Source organism: Cyprinus carpio, chromosome B7 (assembly GCF_018340385.1).
Source record: "Cyprinus carpio isolate SPL01 chromosome B7, ASM1834038v1, whole genome shotgun sequence".
NCBI lineage: Eukaryota > Metazoa > Chordata > Actinopteri > Cypriniformes > Cyprinidae > Cyprinus > Cyprinus carpio.
The window spans coordinates 40,253,595-40,274,206 of NC_056603.1; the positions used below are offsets into that span (position 1 = coordinate 40,253,595).

General features: G+C 40.9%; 1 protein-coding gene across 11 annotated transcripts in view; it reads right to left on the reverse strand.

Annotated features, from left to right (window-relative positions):
• LOC109092800 (zinc finger homeobox protein 3-like) overlaps positions 1-20,612 on the reverse strand; it is a 334,135-nt gene that overhangs the window by 16,368 nt on the left and 297,155 nt on the right. For 10 of the 11 annotated variants that reach the window (XM_042728652.1, XM_042728654.1, XM_042728651.1 and 7 more), the window contains 2 exons: positions 9,348-9,455; positions 170-303 (listed from right to left, as the gene is read on the reverse strand). In XM_042728652.1, coding sequence (XP_042584586.1) covers positions 170-303; positions 9,348-9,455 — 242 coding nt within the window. The remainder of the gene's footprint in view (positions 1-169; positions 304-9,347; positions 9,456-20,612) is intronic. The other variant, XM_042728660.1, reaches the window with a different exon arrangement.

The window sequence follows — 20,612 nt, forward strand, 5'->3', positions numbered from 1 at the left end:
TATTAAAAAGGGCTGAAAACAACATCCTTGGATATTTTGTTAATTAATGGGTACAGTTAATGAGACCTACATGCCTGGGGATTAGATAAGGTCTATCTGAATCTACTTCACAAAAACAGACAGAGAGAATTCTAAATGTTTTGCAGAAGCTGAAGATATTCCTCTATACCTGCTCTCCACTGCTCTTCTCAGCGGTCCTGGGTCGTTTCGACGAGAGGGGGCTTTCTGCTGCCTCGGACCTTGAAGAAGGCCGCTTGGAGGGGACCGGGGAATCCGTCTGATCCCTCTCCGATTGGTTAGATGCTGTCATAGACACAAAAAGAAGCATACTTGTCAAAACACAGCACCGATTTGGCAGTCAGGGCATGCAATCAATCAATAAGCCAGCCTTTACAAAAATTAAACGCAGTAAAACTGCAGTTTTGTGCCGTATAATGATGCTGTACTGTACAATGAAAAAAATGTATCACAGTTAAAATGGCTTTTATGAAGCCTGCTATGCTGAGCTTACTAGTAAAAGCAGACTAAAATGAAAATGTTGTAATAAATTAACTTGCTAATGTTGAAACAAAGCATAGTACTCTGCCTTTGGTTTGATGATACTCAAAAAATTTTAAGATATTTGTGTCCATACACTTTTTATGTTCTTGATAGCTACAACAGTGTGGGAATACAGGGTCTACAGCATAATAGTGCATGTGTGGTAATGTAAATGAAATCTATTTCTGCAGCTTTCTCTGTTTCAGTAAAAGTGGGTAAACAAATGCCGAGCATTAGCGTTCATGCGGTCAGATCTTCACTTACAATATTGATTACATGTAAAAAAAAAAATTGATGCAGTATTACAGCAGTTTTTAGTAATGATATTGCTACTCTCACGGTACAATTAAGAAACTACAGTCACTTTTTGTAAGGAAGTGAGTAGCATGTCTTTCTAAACAGTGATATATAGGCACTGAACAGGTAACAGCCAGGCCGGCGGATTGGTAAGGCAAGCTGCTCCCCCTCCAAACCAATGTAGTCTTTTAACTGCTCCTCCCATGCCACTTAGAAGAGGCAGTGTGCCATGCTTTGACAGCTCGTCTTTCCCTATGTTGGATGTTTAGGACATCAGACACCGGCACAGACATCTAATCAAAACATTAGTTTGCCACGGTGAGCAGCTTTAGGATGCATGCTCTCTCAGATGAAGCCATTTGAAGTGTGGCTCCAGCGAAGGGATTCGCCCAACTTGAAAAGAGTCAAATATACCACAGGCGGCTTCAAAATGTATCAAGAAGAAAGAGTTCTGTTCTGGTTCCTATTTCGATTCTTTTTCCTTGCTCATTTGCACTTCTCATTGGAATACGAAATTACATTCCCTAGTTATTTTGAGTTTCTTGTTACATTTTGCTATAGTTTTTAAGAAAAGATTCTTAGCAAACTACTGTAGCAAAATATGTAAGCCGGTTGCTAATATTGAATCTATTGCTATTGGCGTGGCTCATTCATTTCTAAAAAAACAAAAACTAGCAAGCTAGCTAGTTAACTAGAATGCATGGATAAAACAATAAAGTTATATCAGAGCACATGATAAAAATAATCAGCTCGTATAAAAACTAAATCCACTCTAAGCCATAGAGGGGTCGAGAGAACACACTGTACATGCTGCTAGTGGAAAGTATTCACAGTGAAACTTAAGACGCTGTCTCTCACCAGCCCATAACGAGGCTATAAAGAGTTAAATTTGGCATGATTTGTCCAGTCCAGAAAGGGCAGATTGAGAGCAGGGGATTATGGGGAGGGGTGTGGGGGTCAGTTTAAGCCGAGCTGACCATGTTCCTTGGGCAGACATTAAAGTGTCAGGTCCAATCAGGGCAGGGCAGCTGAGCGCTGGCTTCAGTAGGGTGTCTTACATTGGGGAACGCTGCCTGCTACGGCTCCTAGAGACTCCCCCAATCAGCCAGGGCTGCCCTATTAGGTCCAGTCATGACCAATCCCATTAGACACATCCACCAATAAACAAAGGAAATGTTAAACAAAGGAACCTCCCATTCTTTGCCATTAACCTCTACTTTCCATCCTGGCACTGTCCCGGCCACTTCCTCCTTACTGCACTGCTCCTGCCTGTCTCTTTGCCAGCCCCTTGACTCTTCTTAGCCCATCCATCATGTGCCTGCCCAAATTTATTTATTTATTTTTTTTCAGGTGCCTTGAAGATTCCTGGATCAATATACTTGGTAACCAAAATTTTCCACCAAAAACAGCTGTTTTTATTTTTATTACAATAAAACAGTTAGCCACCACTCTCATCAAACACAAACTGCTAATGCTATTTAAAAGGCTAGCTATACGTTTAACAAAAACTGCAGTAACTGTGGTATTTTGGTGGTTACCATGGTACATTTTTGTTAGGGAGTGCAGGATGGAGAGAAAAGTAGGCAAAGTGGTTTAAAACACAGAATGCTTTATCTAATGCTTTTATGCTAAATGCTTTTAAGCTAAATACTTGTAAATAAACCAAGAAAACTATTGCCTGCGACTCTAAGTATGATTGAAAAAGGGTTAAGTACACTATTTGAGCATTTCTTGTAAATTTTTTCATTGTTAATTCTGTTTAATAGACAATTGCAAGTGAATAACATGAGGTCAGGGGAGCAGCTGCCTGCTGGAGGCCTGCAGCACGTGTGGAGGGGAGGGTGGCCTGCTGCCTCTGGGCACAGCCGCACCTCGTCACGCCCTGTTAGGACTCCATAAATCTGATCAATTGTTTGCTTTTAAAAAGCCCCAAAAACCCACTTCTGCCACCAAACCCCCATGACTAAAGCCCAGCTACCGTATCCTGTTTTCTGTTGTCAAGAGACGGAGGGAGAAAGCGGGGAAAAAACATCATCACAAAGCACGCTGGAACAAAATGGAGACCAATAAACTGGGACTGTTGGCATGTGCAATGCGTGTGTGTTCGGCACGGTTGGGTGGCCACAGGAACATGACTCAACATCTGAGCAGGTCAGATCCATTATTGGAGACCATGACCAGAACCTGATGGCTGGGGTCTCTCTTTCTCTCTCTGGTCTCTGCTCATAAACCTGGCTATGTGTGTCAGGCTCTGGTATGTTCACTGTGTACTAGTGGTGGACAAGTGGGGGTTTTCGAAGGCCAAATCTTAAAGAGTATGTATTTAATAAAATTTGACAAAATGTGAAAGGAGATTAAGACAAAATCATATACATGCATACATACTGTGGGATTACAAATTTAAGAATCTGTCTTAGATCTACAATCAAAAGACTAAGGCAGTGATACATTGTAGTTTATATACATTTAGGGTGGAGTGCATACAATGGAGACAAAGCACATAGGTGACAACCTTAAACAAAGCATAGAGTTTCCAACAGTTTAACACAAATTTCAAAATAATCATAAATAGTCTTTAAATAGCCAAATATCAGCAAATAATCTCAAAATTGCAAAATATCAACCTAATGTGTATTTATAACATAGCTGATATTCGGTACATGTCTAAAATTGATTTTCCCTTGCAGAAACACAATGTTACACAAAAAAAAATAAAAATTCTGGAGGTATTTTCTTGTTTTTAAAGCCACACGGTTTATTACAGGCAGGAGTGGGAACTATTTCAGCCTGCCTGTGTGCAATTCTCGCCCCCTGTGTCTTTTTTTCAAAACCATCCTAATGTAGTATCTGTACATCTGACCTCAATTCTACCATTCAGTAGCAGACTGCGCCTGCAGCAAAACCCACAGAGACAGCGACAACGCCCCAACTTTCATCTGACATCACAAAAGCCAAAGGAGAAGCAGTGAAAAAAGTCTTAAAAGTCAATTAGGTGATTATTTATTCATGGGCCTTTTCCGTAAGCAGAAGGTCTTTGTTCTGGAGTGTCCCGTAAGTGAATTGGACTTTGGCACCTTCTCTCAACCCCTGGAGCTGGGAAGCATTTCTCAGCCAGCCAGAGAAGGCTTTCAGTGCTGAATGTGAAGCACCGCAGAAGTTTATGACTGACACAGGCATGGCAGCAGTAACGCAACAAGTCCTGCGCCACTGAAAATGTCCACAAATGTAAGCACAGCTGCCATCATATCATTACTCTGGTGTCCTCAGGAAGTAATGTTCTATGAGACTAACTGGACACTGAAAGTGGGCGGACAGGGAAGGAGCAGAAAGATGATTTCTCCTGGCATATGGAGTGCAGCATGTGCATTTGCAAAAACCTAACAGAGTTCTGGATATGTGCTCCCAAGAAGGCATTAGAAACGCCAAGTGGTCAATTTGTCTATACCTTATCCAGCCCACCTCACCACTTTGCAACACAAGCATCAACATATGGTGGTTTATGATGGTTAGATCAGTTTGGTCCAAAGGTGATCAACAAGCATGGTCCTTAAGGATAACTAGCTGGTTAGGCTAGTTATGAAGCATGGACAACAGCATCCAATGCATCTCTTTTCAGGAGGTCAAACCTATTCCATCATTCTCTCGTCTGTCCTGCATTTGTCCCCAGACCTTCTCTCTCCGCTCCTCATGACAGTTCTCCTCCCAGTCCCTCTGCTATTTAACCATTAATACGAAGGAGCGGTCCAACTCCCCAGTGTTATAAGTCATTCACTTTTACCACGGCTAACAATAACTGAATATTATCTTTTTCTGCTCATTCCCTCCCCTTTTCATCCCTCCTCTTTTTAATCTGCAGGCAGCGTCGGTGCCCTGAGCAACAAAGGGCTATATTCCATTTCACCTCATATTTCTCAGGTAATTACTCTGCATCAATTAATTTCAAATAAAGAAAATTACAACCAAAGCCTAACACCAACGCCACTCCATATTGCGGCTTATCATATAACAGTTCCCTTGGTGTATAACCCACTATTAAATGAAAGGACCACCTCCACGGCTCTGCAAAGGAAGTGCCCATGTAACCCCACAGGCGTGACTTTTACAAAGACAAATTTAAAATGAAGAAATTAAAAGGAGATATCAATTAGTGGACGTGTTATTAATCTTCCGATAGCTAGGCGGGCGCTAACGCTGCAATCACCTTTAGAGGACATACACGCACTGACACACATACATGCAACTCTCTCTCTCTCTCTCTCTCTCTCTCTCTCTCTCTCTCTCTCTCTCAGGATGGCATGTCAATTAGAATACAGGGAGTAAAACTCATAAACACACATCTCTGTGAGTGCTGGCTTACAAACAAGGACAATTTATAGCCTATTAGTCCGCAAGACAAAAATAATTTTAATTTAAGGGGTGACAATCTTATAAAGGACACGATATGAATATGCAAACACATCCGTGTTTTTAAAATGGCTCTGATTGATGCTTCGTTTCAGAGAAGAGGGTGTTAGGAAGAACTTCAGTGACATGCTTTTCAGATGGTTTCACTACCCGGTAAATTCATCTTAAGACACCCTCCAGATGATGCAATAAATATGGCATCATAAAAATCATGACATTTTTCATCCGTATATGTACCATTTCTTCAGCGTTATTCACGCAGGCAGCTGACAAGCCTGACAGCTATGGTTGCATTTACTTCGATTATAACACACCCCGGCTAGAGCTCCTGTCTATTCACATCAGCTCCTGTAACATCATTTAATGGACATCAAGGCCATGAAATAATGCTGGAGACAGAAACAGATCCGCTTGTAATACACTTCCTCTGCGTCCAGGGGGTGCTAATGTTCACCTTGCAGTCAGAGGACAATTATTTTGCTGTCCTTCTCAATGCTGTCTCTCCTGTAAGTGTTACACACACACATACACACACCGTCCCCTGTGCATCCAATCGCTGACATTCATATATTTAAGTAAATATATAAGGCAAAAGAGATGGAACCAATTTGGAAAGCTGCTGCTGCCATGTCAGATAGCGTCTGACCTGCATTAGATTATTCTCCCTCCCTTGCTATAACCCCAGTAATTTGAAAGTTGGGGGTTGAAAGGAAACATTCATAAACCTGCCGAGGACCGCAGAGCCCCCTGCCTCTAAACCACCCCCTCCCCACTTATATTTATGTTAAACATCTCAAATCATATTGTGGTTGCTCCTCCAGTCCTTAAGTGAATTAATAATCCCGCTCCACATTGGCACGTATCTTCCACATTCTTAGTCCATCCGTTATGCATTGTATCCTTATTTTCTGCCACACATCTGCTGTACCCCTCTTTCCTTAATAACGCCCGATCACCCCATTGTACTAATTCTAACCCAATGGATGGAGGCTGAGCTTAATATTTCATGTACTTCTGGAAGGCTTATACTAACCTAATCAAGGTAACCTTAAAAAAGATGTCTGTATGTGCTGACATGCCTAAATCATTCCCATCCAGCACTAAATGACTTGCTCAAAAGAGACCCATCAGATCGGCCACGGCTTGACTATGGCTTGGTACTAACACACTTAACCTGAGAGTCATCTGCGAAGCACGTTTCAACACTCGGCGTTCGCATGACTAGGATGAGAGGAAAAACTTCAACAACACTAATGACAGGCCCTAATAACAGCCCGTGCAGACAGGGTGACTCAAATTCACTCGGATGCGTGCCTTGAAATAACAGGTTAGCCAGAGGAGTCCAGCGGCTCACCGTTGATGCATTCTCAGACAATCTCCAGCCAAAACAAGAGCGCCTCTGTTTACTAAAAGCATTCCAGTGCTTCCCAGGCAGAGTTCAGAAAGCCTCTCGTCTCACGCTGCTCTGTCCGTCAATCATGAAAGCGAGTTCTAAACACGATTAGAAAAAGAATATAAAAGAGTTTCCATTAAAGCAGCACCAGTATCTTAGATCACAACACTGCCAGGTTTCACTCTTCCACCCCCGTCACTCCTTCCTCCCCTCTCCACCTCTCCTCAGACATCAAACGGCACCCTAGACCTGGCTTCCTAATGCACGCTATTTTTAACTAAGCGTTCCTAATAAGCTGCTGGGAAGCCTGTAAATTTTTCATATGCAAGCACATCTTTCCTTTGTGAAAACACAGAAACACACTTATTTGGTGATTAGCAACTGACAGGGGGAGGAAAGGAATTGAATATTCTTGTATGGAATCGCATGCCTTTCAGAAAAAGACGCAGGGCTCCTAATGCGCAGAGTCGTCTTCTTCGGCACCACAGGTAACGGCTGAATTATTAATCAAGCAGCTCATTTTAATGCTTTTTAAAGTGCTTTATTTTGATGTGTTAAAATATACTTTTAGCCATTTTCAGGCAAGCGATGCATATCATTATTTCTCCCCATCAAAGCCGAGTGGCACTCGCTCAAAGTGCACAAACAACTCAGCCTCATTTAAAATGAAAGTTGAAAAAAGTCAAAAGACGTTTTTAAAAGATTTGTCTTCAAATGCGCCAGTGAACTTTTTTTTTGCTGTAGTTTTGGAATTTAAAAAATAATGATAATAATAATAAAATGTGGAACATGCAAAAGACTAAAATGCCATCATGAAGAAATAAAGTTGTATCCTGTCGCCTGTGAGATACAGCTGGAGTGAAAACACTTGTTCCAGACAGGTGCATGCGCTGACTGCTCCCTCCTTGCAATCAAAAGGCTTCCATACACTGACACCAATTGAACTCCACGTGAATGGAACTTCAAACGCGAGATGGCGAGCAAGAATGAACACCAAAACCTTCAGACCGGCGCGCACCTGTCGAAGGACATGACTAATTCTCAACGTCCAAACCACACATGCATGCATATATACTGATGTGTTTCCCAATCGTTTTTTGTTTTATACAGCCAGCACCACTGGTAAGTATACCCTCATTGTGACCAAACTATAAGTGCTTTCCTATTAAACCATATTACACTAGATCAAATTTACCAATATTATTATTAAAGTCAACTAAAACATAAAATAAAATAAAAATAAATAAAAAAAAAAAAAAAAAATCAACAAGGTAGTAGCCAGGTAGTACATATATTCTTCTAAATCTGGCATCCAAACAAATGTATTATTATTATAAACACATTATTACTATTATTGTTATTTTGTTTCCTTAAAAAGAACTGAAAAGGCATGAGAATAATCATGAATATTTTTTAATTGCTTAAAATAATTTCTTTATTACAATTTTTAAATATATTAATTTTTTGTTGCTTTAAAATTTTTAAAACATTTTGTTTTCAAAATTATCACCCTCTGCACTTTATTTCATGTATGGGTTTGGAACTATTTTGTAAGAAATCTCTGATTTCAGCAAAACACATTAGAGGTAGTCTTGGTTGGGGTTTGAGAGAACCCAGTTCAATCTGAATTAAATTACATAAGATTTTTCATATTCATATTTTATCATTTGTATTCCTTTTTTGGTTACACATTACAATATGGTTGAATTTGTTTACATTAGTTTACTACATTATAAGTATTAGTGAACTAACAATGAAAAATAATTCTAAAAAGGATTAATTATAGTTAATTATTTAACTGTTTAAGGGACCTGAGCTGATGTGAACCAACAATAAACAATAAACACCTGCATTTTTCAATAACTAAAATAAACAAAGATTAATAAATACTGTAATGAATGTATTACTTATTGTAAATTTAAATTAGTGCATTAACTAATTTTAGTTAACATTAACTAATGAGACATAATGAGAAAAGTAATTCAATTTTAAAATGGTACATATCATGCACAGGTACATATGACTGTAGTAACAAACCACAGGCCAGTTGACTCTCTCACACACAAGCGCATGCACACACCAGCTCATAACACAGCACGTGCTGCAGGCCCTCACAGCTTTCCGAAAACATCAGCGGCACAGCAACACACCACTGATCTCCACTTACACCTCCACAGGCCTCTCTCTCCTCTGCACTCCAATCCACTGCACTCCAACACCCCGAGCAGCTCCCCCTCCTCTTAAACCACACCTCTCTATGAAACCTGACACCTGCACCTGCCACAAACGCCCCCATCCCCGCCTGCAAAATACTCCTATCTGATAGCATTCTTCTGAGGTGTGTGTGTGTGAGGCAGAGAACACGGTCACATGTGTATAGACACATGGCCACGCTGTAACTCTGTAAGCAGGCCCTGACTTGTGTTTTTGTCACTTGACCAGATTCACCCTAATCAGGGATAATTTTTCCTGGGAATTCCATCTAAATCCTCAGGGGTGAGAAACGAAACATATTATATTAGGCTCGATTCTTGGATATATTTGAGCTTCTTTAAAGTACACGGACATATTTGTGGTAAAACATCACCTTATTTAATAAGCCACAACACTGGAGCTGTGGAATATAAAGGTTTCTCAGTGTCTATGTGTAAAATCTATCAGCCCCCTGTTATATTGGACCCCCTGTACAGTGAATTGGAAAGATAGGGCTTACCTGTCCCTTTGGTGAGCTCCCTCTCCCCCCCACTCTCTCTGTCTTTGGTTTGGTCCTCCTGATCTGTGGTGGTCTCACTGGCAGCCTCCACATCCTCACTCAGCTCTCCTGAAGGGGGAGGAGAGGATGGGATATGTAAATCAGCACTCCATCAGAATTGGTGGAAGCACTTAAAGGGACGGCAGCGTTTTTTTCTATAGGAGCGCACAACAATTACATTCTCTGACAAGCATTTACAAGGTTACGAGACAAAGCCGCTTCTCTCTCCTACCACACATGCTGGACCGTACAATTACAGAAAAAAATAAAAAAATAAATTATATATATATAGTTTTTTGCTATTATATTTTATATGTATATAGATAACAATATAAATACATATGAGCTTATCTTTTTCTATAATACAGAAATCAAATACGCTCATATATTTATACAATTTTCTATATACTTAAATCCTTACACACTATTATACACACACACACACACACTTGCATTTTTCTGTAATAACATATTTGTGCCTCCAAATGCATTTGCAAATTACCAAATTACACATTTCATCCTTTTAAGCACATGATTATTTTAATAATGTTTTATATCTTTGATGGCATCATTTTATAGAGATTTCTTTTAAAACGAGCATAGACTCCACAGTTATAATTCTTCATTTATGCAGGACCATGTCACAAATATCTTTATGGCTTCCTCTGTTTAATATGAACATAAAACTGCAGCAAACCGCACACATGTGGTAGAGACATACACACATTTTCCACAGCGGCTTCGAGCATGCAGACAGGAAAAATAATTGTGCGAGTTTCAAGAGAGAGGAGACTTTCTGCGCACCACTCTCTCTAGTACCTCTCCCAGTGTTCATAATTACAGTCCCTTGCTGCAGTTTGCTGCTGGGCCGTTCACCAATATCGGGCTAAGTTCATTTTTAAAACCCAAGGTAATGCAAAGCAAAAAAGAAAATAAAAAAAAACATAAATATTTAAAACTCAGCTCGCTATTTATATATTATATTGCCAAGTCAAATGCAGAAATCCCCTGTAACCATCTTAAAAGCCCCCTGCTCAATATATTAGGCCATTTAAAGGCAGCGAACCCCCAACAATGGATCTCCAATAATGCCATGTGTAAGTAACAGAGAGAAGAAGCTGAAAAACAGATAATAAAATGGGCATCAATCCTTTTTATTCCCACCTCGTGCCCCCCGAGCACCCCCTTTCCCGGGCCGAGCTTGTTTATAAGTACTGTGGCTAGCACACACAAACATTGATTTTGCAACAGTAAAGTCCGTGGCAGTCAATAAGCCTTATCAGTTATTACACAAGTCAGCTAATTCTCAGCAAATGTACTTAAATGTTCTTTTGAAAATGCCTCCCCATGCACTCTATACTCTATCAGGTGGGTTATTGACATATCGACAGGACAACAACGGCCGCTGAAATATCCTGTTCAAATATTCATCTCCACGCTCAAAGATCGCTATTCCACGACAATATTCGAACCCTTAACTTAAAACAGCTTTTATTGTCCAATAACGTTCCAGCTACTTTAGAAGCCCGCCTGGGACTCGACTTGAATCTGGACCAGCCGCTTCCAAAAGCCGCCCCGCAATCCATTAAAGTTTATTCTCATCAGTGTTCGGTTTCTAGAACTGTTAAACTACAACCTCAATCCATCATTCTTCAAAAACGCTTTTTTGGTCTCTGCATGAACATGGAGCGGCGTATTTAATAAACGCCTCTGCCATAACTCTCTCGCTGCGAGTAATACATCAACATCTCTAAACATTTCCATCTCCTTGACTTAATGTGCTACAAGAAACCATTTGTGTGTGTGTGTATCTAGAGCAGTTAAAGCCATTTACATCTGATGGTCTTGTGTGGATTGCCATGTGTAATTCTGCATTTTGTTGCACTGTTTTAATTATTGATGCACCGAGAGGAAACACGACTGGGATAGACCGTTTGCCAAAGCCTACAATCGCTGTGGTTTCCGCTGTGGCATTCTGGGAGAAAGTAATTACACAAGAAAACACTGGTATACAGAGTCTTCCATACACTTCAAGGTTATACAACTACATGCGCTACAAGAGTAGTTTTTCAGTATAACGGCAATAACACGTCAGATGAACAAATGCAAAAACAGGCAAATTATTCAATATTAACAGGAGTGCAGGTTTGAACGAGGAGGTAGATAAACAGAACTGTTGTTAATTTCATCTCAGCCTCATTTTTTTTTCTAAAAACAACCACAAAAGCTTCGCAAAGCAAAACAAAACAACAACAAAAAACCCTGTGATTGGCTCAGTGCTTTTTGCATTTGCACCTGTGTTTGGTGAAGCACCTAGCGCTTGATCGCAATATGGATTATGCACTTAGGCCATATTACCCAGGGACCACACGGATTCTGTGTTTAAATGACGGCATGTAAAACTGGAATAACTGGCTATATATACACATACAACATTTCATTCTTTTACAAATGTGCCTGTTTCTGTTATGTTCCCCAGGCAACGAGCAATTTCCGTTCTCCATAACCCAACATTACCCAACAGTTTTGGGCTGAGGAATAGGCTGCAAAAGAAAAAAATTAAAGCAACATGCACTGCCGTCTAGATAAATCCACCTTCGCCAGGCTGGGAATTACTATATGATATGGAGTCAGAAGCTGCTAGATTACAAAATAATCCCCAGGTAGATTTTACACCTCTGGAAGAGCCGCCAGTGTGTCTAATTCCTGCTCTAGCACACTTCCTTCCCTTAATGGAGAGTCGCTTCACACAACAGCTGCCACCCCGAAATCATCTCTCACCCTTTCTCATCAACATCTCGCTCCTTGACTGTACACCGGCAACCCTCCCCCCTCCAGTGGTATGCAGATAGGTAGACATTTAATTCCACCCATGGCCGTATGTCTAAGAGGCAAATGAATGTGCCTATTCCTCATCTCCGCCACCAACGCAGTACACAATGATTAAACCCGGGCCAGCCATAATTAATGAAAGGTCACAAGTGGCCTTAAGAGTAGGCTGCAAATGAAAGAACCCACCCAAATGTAGTCATAGATCTGGCCTGGAAATAGATTAAGAGGAAGCACTCACAGCTAGGGCGAGAGGCCATTTGCTAACCCAAATCCTAAAAATGTAAAGGACAATACCCTGAAGGTTAGGCTTTCTAATTAATCGTCCTCATTAACCCATCCTCGTACAGTGATATTAAACATTTGCCTTAATCTAATCACGCCAACCGAATAGGCCCACCACAGCGCCTAAAATTACAAAGCACGTCTGTTCTCAGAGGAAGCGCAATCCCACAACATTTCAACAAAGCCAGACGTGGAGGGATACAGGAAATGGACTTTCATTTTGTACATACGGACCGGGAAACGCATGATAACGTGTGAGAAACCTGCAGATGAAACAACTGCACCAGTGTGCAGTATCTCACACTGACCTATAGGTGTCACCCTATACAAGGAAGGAAGAGAAATTGGCAAGAAACACACACACACACATAGCAGATGAAGGCAGAGAGAGGTTAGAAAGGCACAGACAAATATATACAGAACGCGGACAGAGAAATATGTGGAGATGAAAAAAGCAGATGCTAGACAGGAAGTCCGCGCCAAGCGATGAGACTCAGAAGACTGCGCGATTACCTTCAGATGAGGCCGAGCTGCCTTCCCCCGTTTCCCCAGAAGAATGGTGATTACACACATACTAATCATACTGACAGGCACAAACCGCCAAATAAATAATACATGGTAACCACTGCTCCATCCAGCCTCTCCTACCCAGACCGAAGGGCCGGCGTACACGTTCATAACACAAACCCAGCATCTAGCTCGACAGAAATCAGCCCGGCGCTCTCGAAAACACGTTGAGGAACCGTACCTGAGAAGCTCTTGGGATCCTCTGTAGGTTTAGCATTGGCTCTGGCCTTCCTCCAGCCAGAGCGCAGTGGAGCGGTGTGAGTCGGTCTCTCTGTGAGCGGCTGATCTTTCTCATTACTCTCATTAGGATTACCAAAGCACGGGTTATCATTTTAACCAGGTGTCACAGCACACATCACTGTAAATCTGTGGGGCCACATTTCCTCCTCTTCTTTTTTCCTCCATCTACCTCCTTCTCCCCCTCTTTTTGCCCCTCAACAGACAGCTTCCTTGTCTTTAACCCTGCACTGTTGGATAAAAAAGCAATCTTATTTCACACCTCACGGACTCGATCTCTCTCTCCCTTGCTTGTCCTGTGTTTTTTTTTTTTCTTTTCTGCAAGATCCCCCTCTGGCCCCCCGCCATCCGCTCCCGCACCCCTTCCCTATATCAAAGCTGTCCTGACTTCGGAGCGCACGGTGTAAAATGAAAGTGACAGAAGGGTTCGGTGGGACAATGGGACATAGGCTCCATGCTGGGGGCTTTCACGCTTTGTCCGCTCCTCATATCAGCACTTTTCCGGCCTCGTCCGGGCCCCTCCCACCCAAAACAGGACCCCCCTCTAAACCACAACACACACAAAAAAAAAACACTGCCTCCATCCCAGACCAGCCACAATGTGTAGACACCATCACTGGATGGGCAAAACCCCTCCTGCCTCTGTCCACCAAATGCACTATAATGTGTGAGAAATAATTGATGATGGACTGCTGAATTTTTACAAAAATTAAAAGCACATCAACGTGGCGGTCCAGAATCAAATCTGCTTAAACAACAGTTATCACATGTATGTCTATTTTTCAGGTTTTTATCCTTAAATGCTCTCAATTTGATTAATTTCTTAAGAATCGTGTTTAAAACATTTTAAGACAAGTTTACTACACTTTGAAAAATAATGATTCCAAAAAGGGTGTTTTTTTCATGTATACGTGAAACTTTTTAAAAACGCAAGGGAAAAACGTTTCCGTTTTTGACTACATCGTTGCCTAGTAAACATAGCCTAAAAACGATTTAACGTTGTTAAGTTCTAGAAAATTAATCAACACCTTGGAATGTCTGTCAACCAATCAGAATCAAGAATAAACTCCAAGTAAACACTCAAAAATCCCTTCCAGTCACAGCCACTTCATTACTCTAAATTTTTTTTGCTGTGGGAAAACATAACCATATAATCATAAAACAATTTCCTAACAAAATATTTAAGCTATTCTCCAAAATGCTTCTGAGGCAAAACCCACTCAAAACAATGCACGCTGGGTAAACCCCTCCGTCACCATAAACAGAGCGTGAGTCAGGCAAACGTCAGCGAGACCGACATAGTGCACATGGTGACCACACTCCTAAACAACAGCAACACCCTCCCTCTCACGCACACCCCAAAACACCAGGACAAGCTCGTCTTTTTCACTCTCACACACTCTCAAACAAACACACATTCACCTCTAGCACGAAAAAAGAAAAGCTAAGTACCTCTTTGGTTTTAAGGGCCGTGGCTCTGTATCGGAGCGGGGTTGAGTTATGTGCTAGATTCCTGACCTGTCTTCCAGAAGCCATGGCGTTCGCTCAGCACTGGCCCTGTTGTGACCCCCAAATCTAAATGTGAATGAATACTTAGTGTCTCCATGGGGCTGTGCGCCAGAGGGGGGAGGTGCAGGAGGAGGAGGATGAGAAGGAGGGTGGGCAAGCTAACAGCTAGCAAACTTTAAACAGCAAGTTGATCACAAACAGAAGGAAAAGCTCACACTTCCTTAGAACAAGAGCTTTGTGCCACCCCTCCCCCGTCTTTCTCCGCCTCACACACGGCTCTCCATACACCCTGCGAGTCGACCCCACACGCCCTCTGCGCAACACTTAATTTGATTCCCCAAGCCTTTCAAAATCACTGGCCATTTCGGTGGACGGCTCACCTACTGACGCGGTCTGCGGCGGAAGGAGACGGCTAATCAGGGGAAATCGAATTTACACCGGCACTGTCAAATCCTCCTCTTCTAAACAGACATCATTTCGTTTCAATACCTGATGTGACATCACATCACAAGCATGACATTTCCAATAGCTTCTGATCTGTGCCTGTCATCATGAGGAAGTGACTTGAAAGTGACACCGCTCGCACAAAATTACAGTGAAATATGTAAATAAACAGAAGACAGGTTTAATGTTGCGGGGTGTTCCCACAAGACGCACATCGGCATTTTGTCCAAGCTATTTTTTAAATTGCTTCTCTATGTACATGTGTCAGTTGAACACCAATCCAATACTAATCTCTATGCATTTTTATAGGGTTCATTTTGACATGGTTTATTGCTGGTTAAGGACTTAAAAAAAATAAAAAATCATTTAGATTCAGACTAAATACTGAAAATTCAGTATTCAGATAATTTTTTTGTACAGGTTTGACCAATTAATTTAAAAGAAATAACTTAAAAGAATGATTCACTCACAATCAATTACTTGTTGTTTTATAATATAATATAATATAAGATAATATAATATAATATAATATAATATAATATAATATAATATAATAATAGTAACAGTTTCCATTCATGAACATTAGTTAACTAACAATGACAAAAAAAAAAAAAAAAAAAAAAACTTCTAAAGCATGTATTAATCTTATTTAATGGTAATATCAACATTTACTACAGTATTAAAATCTAAAGTTTTATCTGCTAGTATTATTTAACGGACATGAGCTAACATGAACTAGCAATGAACATTCATGTTTGTATAATCTAATGTTAACAAAGATAAATAAGAAATAGCTACTGTAACAAATGCTCATCATTAGTTAATGCATTAACTAACATTACTGACCTTACTGTAAAGTGTTATCATTAACAATATAAATATTTATGACTTTTTGAGATTTTTAAAATTCCAAATTTACTTCTGTTATTTTTTTCCTGACCATTTGAAGTCTGATTTATACAGGTTTGAAAAATCCAAATCTTAACCAGTTATAAGTATATAGATTGATAAAATACAATCAAAACATTAATAATAATGTAATATCATATTCCAGTCAGGGCTTCAAATGATAACACCAAAGGGATCTTTGGTCTCCACAGTGTATGAGATTTCAGGTTTTAATATCCTTGTGGGGACATTTGTGCACACAAACACACGCCGGAGCCATTAGGCAGTGTTTGACAGTGGTCTCTCAAACACAAAACACATTAATAGCAGAGTAGTGCGCTGTGCTTTTTTCTGCCCTGCACTCTGTGAGGTTGAAAGGGCCGTGTGGACGTTGCTCTCTTGCGCCTAGAGACATTTTGCTGCACAAAGGAGAGGACGAGCTGTCAGAGCATCCCTCAATGGCCACAGCGCACACTACTGGCCTACTGCTCTCATTCTAACATAACATACCTCTCCCCTCTTCATCTTTCTCTCATACTACACTGCTTTCTGTTATTTTGAGACAAGAGGAAAAGGAGGAGGAAAGTCAAGAAGGGCAATCACATACAGTCTGATATATTCACCAGTGGCTCGGAAAATGTGATTGTACAGTTGTGACAGCCGAGTGGATACCCCCCTCCCATTAAGGGCAGGGGCTTGACGGCGCTCTGAATATGTATAACCCGGAAAAAAAGGTATTGATTTTTCATTTGGTAAAAAGGGACATAAAAATCATATAACCTGAAACTGTCACAGCTCTTCTGTTCATAGCTCATCTCTCCTCATGTACAGCACTGGCCACAAACTCCATTTAATTACCAGGTGGAGTGTGCGCACACACACTGTACAATCGCATTTGTAATGGCTTTAAATGTGATATTCGACTTGATCGGTCATATTTGATATGGAAATTCATGTTTGAATGTGAACACAGTGCTAATCCACAACACAATTCAGTTGTCATTATATCACATTTCCCTATTGTGAAAACACAAAACACTCGCTGCTTTTCATATTCCATGCAAATGTTCTCTATTAAGGTGGATGCTACGCATCAACCAACACGTTCTGCTTCCTACCAGGAAAAGTTTGATTGGGGACGTGTGGAGGACCAGCAAGGTTTATCCAATGTTTGTGTAAGCCAGAGCCTGTCCATTAACAGCTACTTATCTGTTTACGTCTCTCTTTAGACTGCTCTGCCTGGTACAGTGGGACGTCTGAGAAAGATCTCCGCCTGTCGATATATTGAGCGTTGCATTTGCATATCTTTGTAGTGCATCCATCTGCCTGTGGATCACTCTGTAGAGGTATTAGCTCAGAAAATCAATGCGGTCTGAACGTACGCACGTATGTATGTAGCGCCCACCTTGGCGTGCGGTCGTTACAACATACGCACATTGCAGCTCACGGCTCCTGTGTGGATAATGCAACACGAGTCTGTGTGCATCAAAAAACAGACATTAAGAAAACACAAACTCAGTCTGGGTGGCAACTCGCCGTAGGTGGGCTCCATAGGCATCAAGGCGTTGTGTAGGAAACGTGTGTCCTGCAATTGAAGAACCCATGCAGCACCACCCGCTTGTTTATGTCAGCGGACCAGGAGATAAAACAGAATTTTTAAGGCTTATGAATACCAGATGACTTAATCAATTTTATTTAAGAAATATAAGAGCGGGGTTCATATTGATGTGTTTGAGCCCCCGGGAATCCACTGCACCCTTGCAGCTGTGAGAGGTGTGATTTCAATGCTGTTTTTTTGCGAAACGTGGTGGTGAATCAGTTAGCACGCATGCATACACACGTTCTGAAGTGCAGTGAGTTGCTGGGCATTATTATAAGGAGAAGAGCTTCCTGTGCGTAGCGTTCATAAGTAGAGTAATGTTTGCTATAGCATTCTAGCATGTTACTTTTTGTTTTTCTGTGGTATGCATTATTTGTACGGTGGATGTTCTTTAGTATTTTAATTTTGTACGGTGGAGGTTGTTATTTGATAAAACATGCAACAGTTGATACTGAACAGAATACTATATCCCTACTATACTTGACCACTTGACCATGATTTTTTTTTTACTCCTTCTAGACTATTTACTTAATCAGATGCTCAAGTTGGTTTTTGTACACATATTTTTTACACAGAAAAGAATTAATATTGTTATTTTTCCAGAGATGTCCAATGAGAATATTGTAGCATTATACTGCTTTAAATACTATTTGTGAAAAAGCAGTACTGTCAAGTATATGCTAAACAGTACACCAGTATTCCATTTGGAACACAGCAAGGCAGAAGAAGCAGTAGATGTAGTACGCAGTATATGTACAGTGGATGGTATGCCAATTTGGTCACACTTTATTTTAAGGTCTAATTCTCGCCATTAACAAACCATTACCTAAGACTTTTGCCTCAATAAACTCCTAATTAGCTGCTTATTAATTGTTAGTAAGGTAGTTGTTAAGCAGAATATGTAAGCACATATTCTGGTAATGCAGAATATGTGCCTTTTAAGCACTAATAAACACTAACGTTGTAATAAGCAACTCGTTAATAGTGAGAATCGGTCCCTATACTGAAGTGTTACTGCAAATTTTTTGGCCATGGAATACTCTGGTCAGTTCATACTAAGCAGAATACTGTATCCTCTTATCTAACCATTCATTTCCAGTGAGACAAATGAACAGGAAACAATATCCACCTTGACTTACTCCTTCTTGACTAAGTATAGAATCAGATAGACAAGCTGTTTTTTGTACACTTGGATTAAAAAAAAAAAAAAAAGTCATGTGATAACATTGCAGCATTTTTGAAAAATAGCAGGCAGAATACTGTGCAGTATGCAGTAAAGAGTACACCAGTATTCCAGGCAGAGGCAGCGGTGTGGACACACAGAAAAGCTTCCCCCTGCACACACACACCGGATCGCTGCAGTTCCACCCCCGGTGGCAGCTAATAGCAATCCGCTACAGAAATCCAATCGTTACGTCGTCCAGGCACTTAAAACAAACTCAGTACCGCCACCAGTTATTGAAAAAAAGGAAATACGGTTCATCCGTCCCACTTTCAGGCCATTTTCTAATACAAATCAAACACTTGCTGCTCCCTTCCTCCATTTGTCTTTCTTTCTGGGCCTCTTTGCATAACCCATCCATTACGTTCACATGAAATATGAAAAGGCAATATCCTCTCTGTGTTTGTACTGAAGCGTAATGCGATTGTGTTGTCATTTATAGGAAATAATCGCAAACCTCTCTTTCATTTTCCAGTTCAAATAACCATGAAAAATTAGCCCGCAATGTCAGGAGGGACAACAAAGGAAAGCGCGCAGACTATCGCTTCACCACTGCGCTTGACATTTCTCCTTAATAGGAAAATGTCTGGTTGTTTCTATCTTTCTTTTTTCGTTACAAATAAAGCCTTTTCTCTTTCTTAATTAAAAAGTTCTGCACTTTGATCTGGAGAATCTCGCCTTGCTCACTCTCTTTAGTGACAAAGAGGCGTTTGGGTCGACCCAGCGTGAAGTAATTGAGCAGGGGGGTCATCCCGAACCCCCGTTATTTGCCCTCCACCGCACACACAATCTCCCTCTGTAGTAGCTACAAGACAGCATCTAATGGCCACTAGCGAGGACCATTGTCGCCATACTGGGGTCTGGATCTCTGCGCCTAGCGTCCTGCAGCTGGGATAAATAATTTAGAAGCCATCAGATGCAACCACTAGCCTGGCCTCTGGTCTCAGATCAGCTGATGGCCACATAGAGAGGACCTTTAACAAACCCAGCAGATCTCAGATCAGCGGTGAACCGCTGCACCGTGGCACGAGATGCCCAGACACTGCGGGGCTGCACTGTCTCGAATGTGCCTATTTACAGTGAGAAACAAACTAGTGGTAATTGGATTGCTATCCGTGAAAGCTCCATAATGACGCTTAATAGACATGCATTGTTTTTCTGCAGTAATTATGCACAACATGATCGGCCCCATCTCCATTTTCTGATGTAATTACTATAGATATGTTTATCCGGCTGACAATTAATATTTGCGCGTGTGTGTTTTTTGCATGAGTATATGCCCTGGTATATGTATGCATTCTGACAGCCCAACTAAAACGTTGTACTTCAGAGCTCATGCCAAATGAAAGGAAACGCTCATTTTTTCATAATTAAAGTCGCACTACATTCTCATTACAGGGTTGCAGAGCACATTTTCATCTAGGAAATGATGTGGTGAAAAGTGCAAATAGCAAAATGAAAATTTACAGTGCTTAAGAGAATCTAGGACTCTTTCCGTAACAGACACAATGTGTATGTTAAAAATAGCAAGTTGTGGCAGACATACATGAGGCAAATATTAGCCCAGCCTAGGGTCCTTTAAAGGGACCATTTACGGAAGGCTTGATTGAAAATACTAAAAAATAAAATCAATGAAATATGAAAT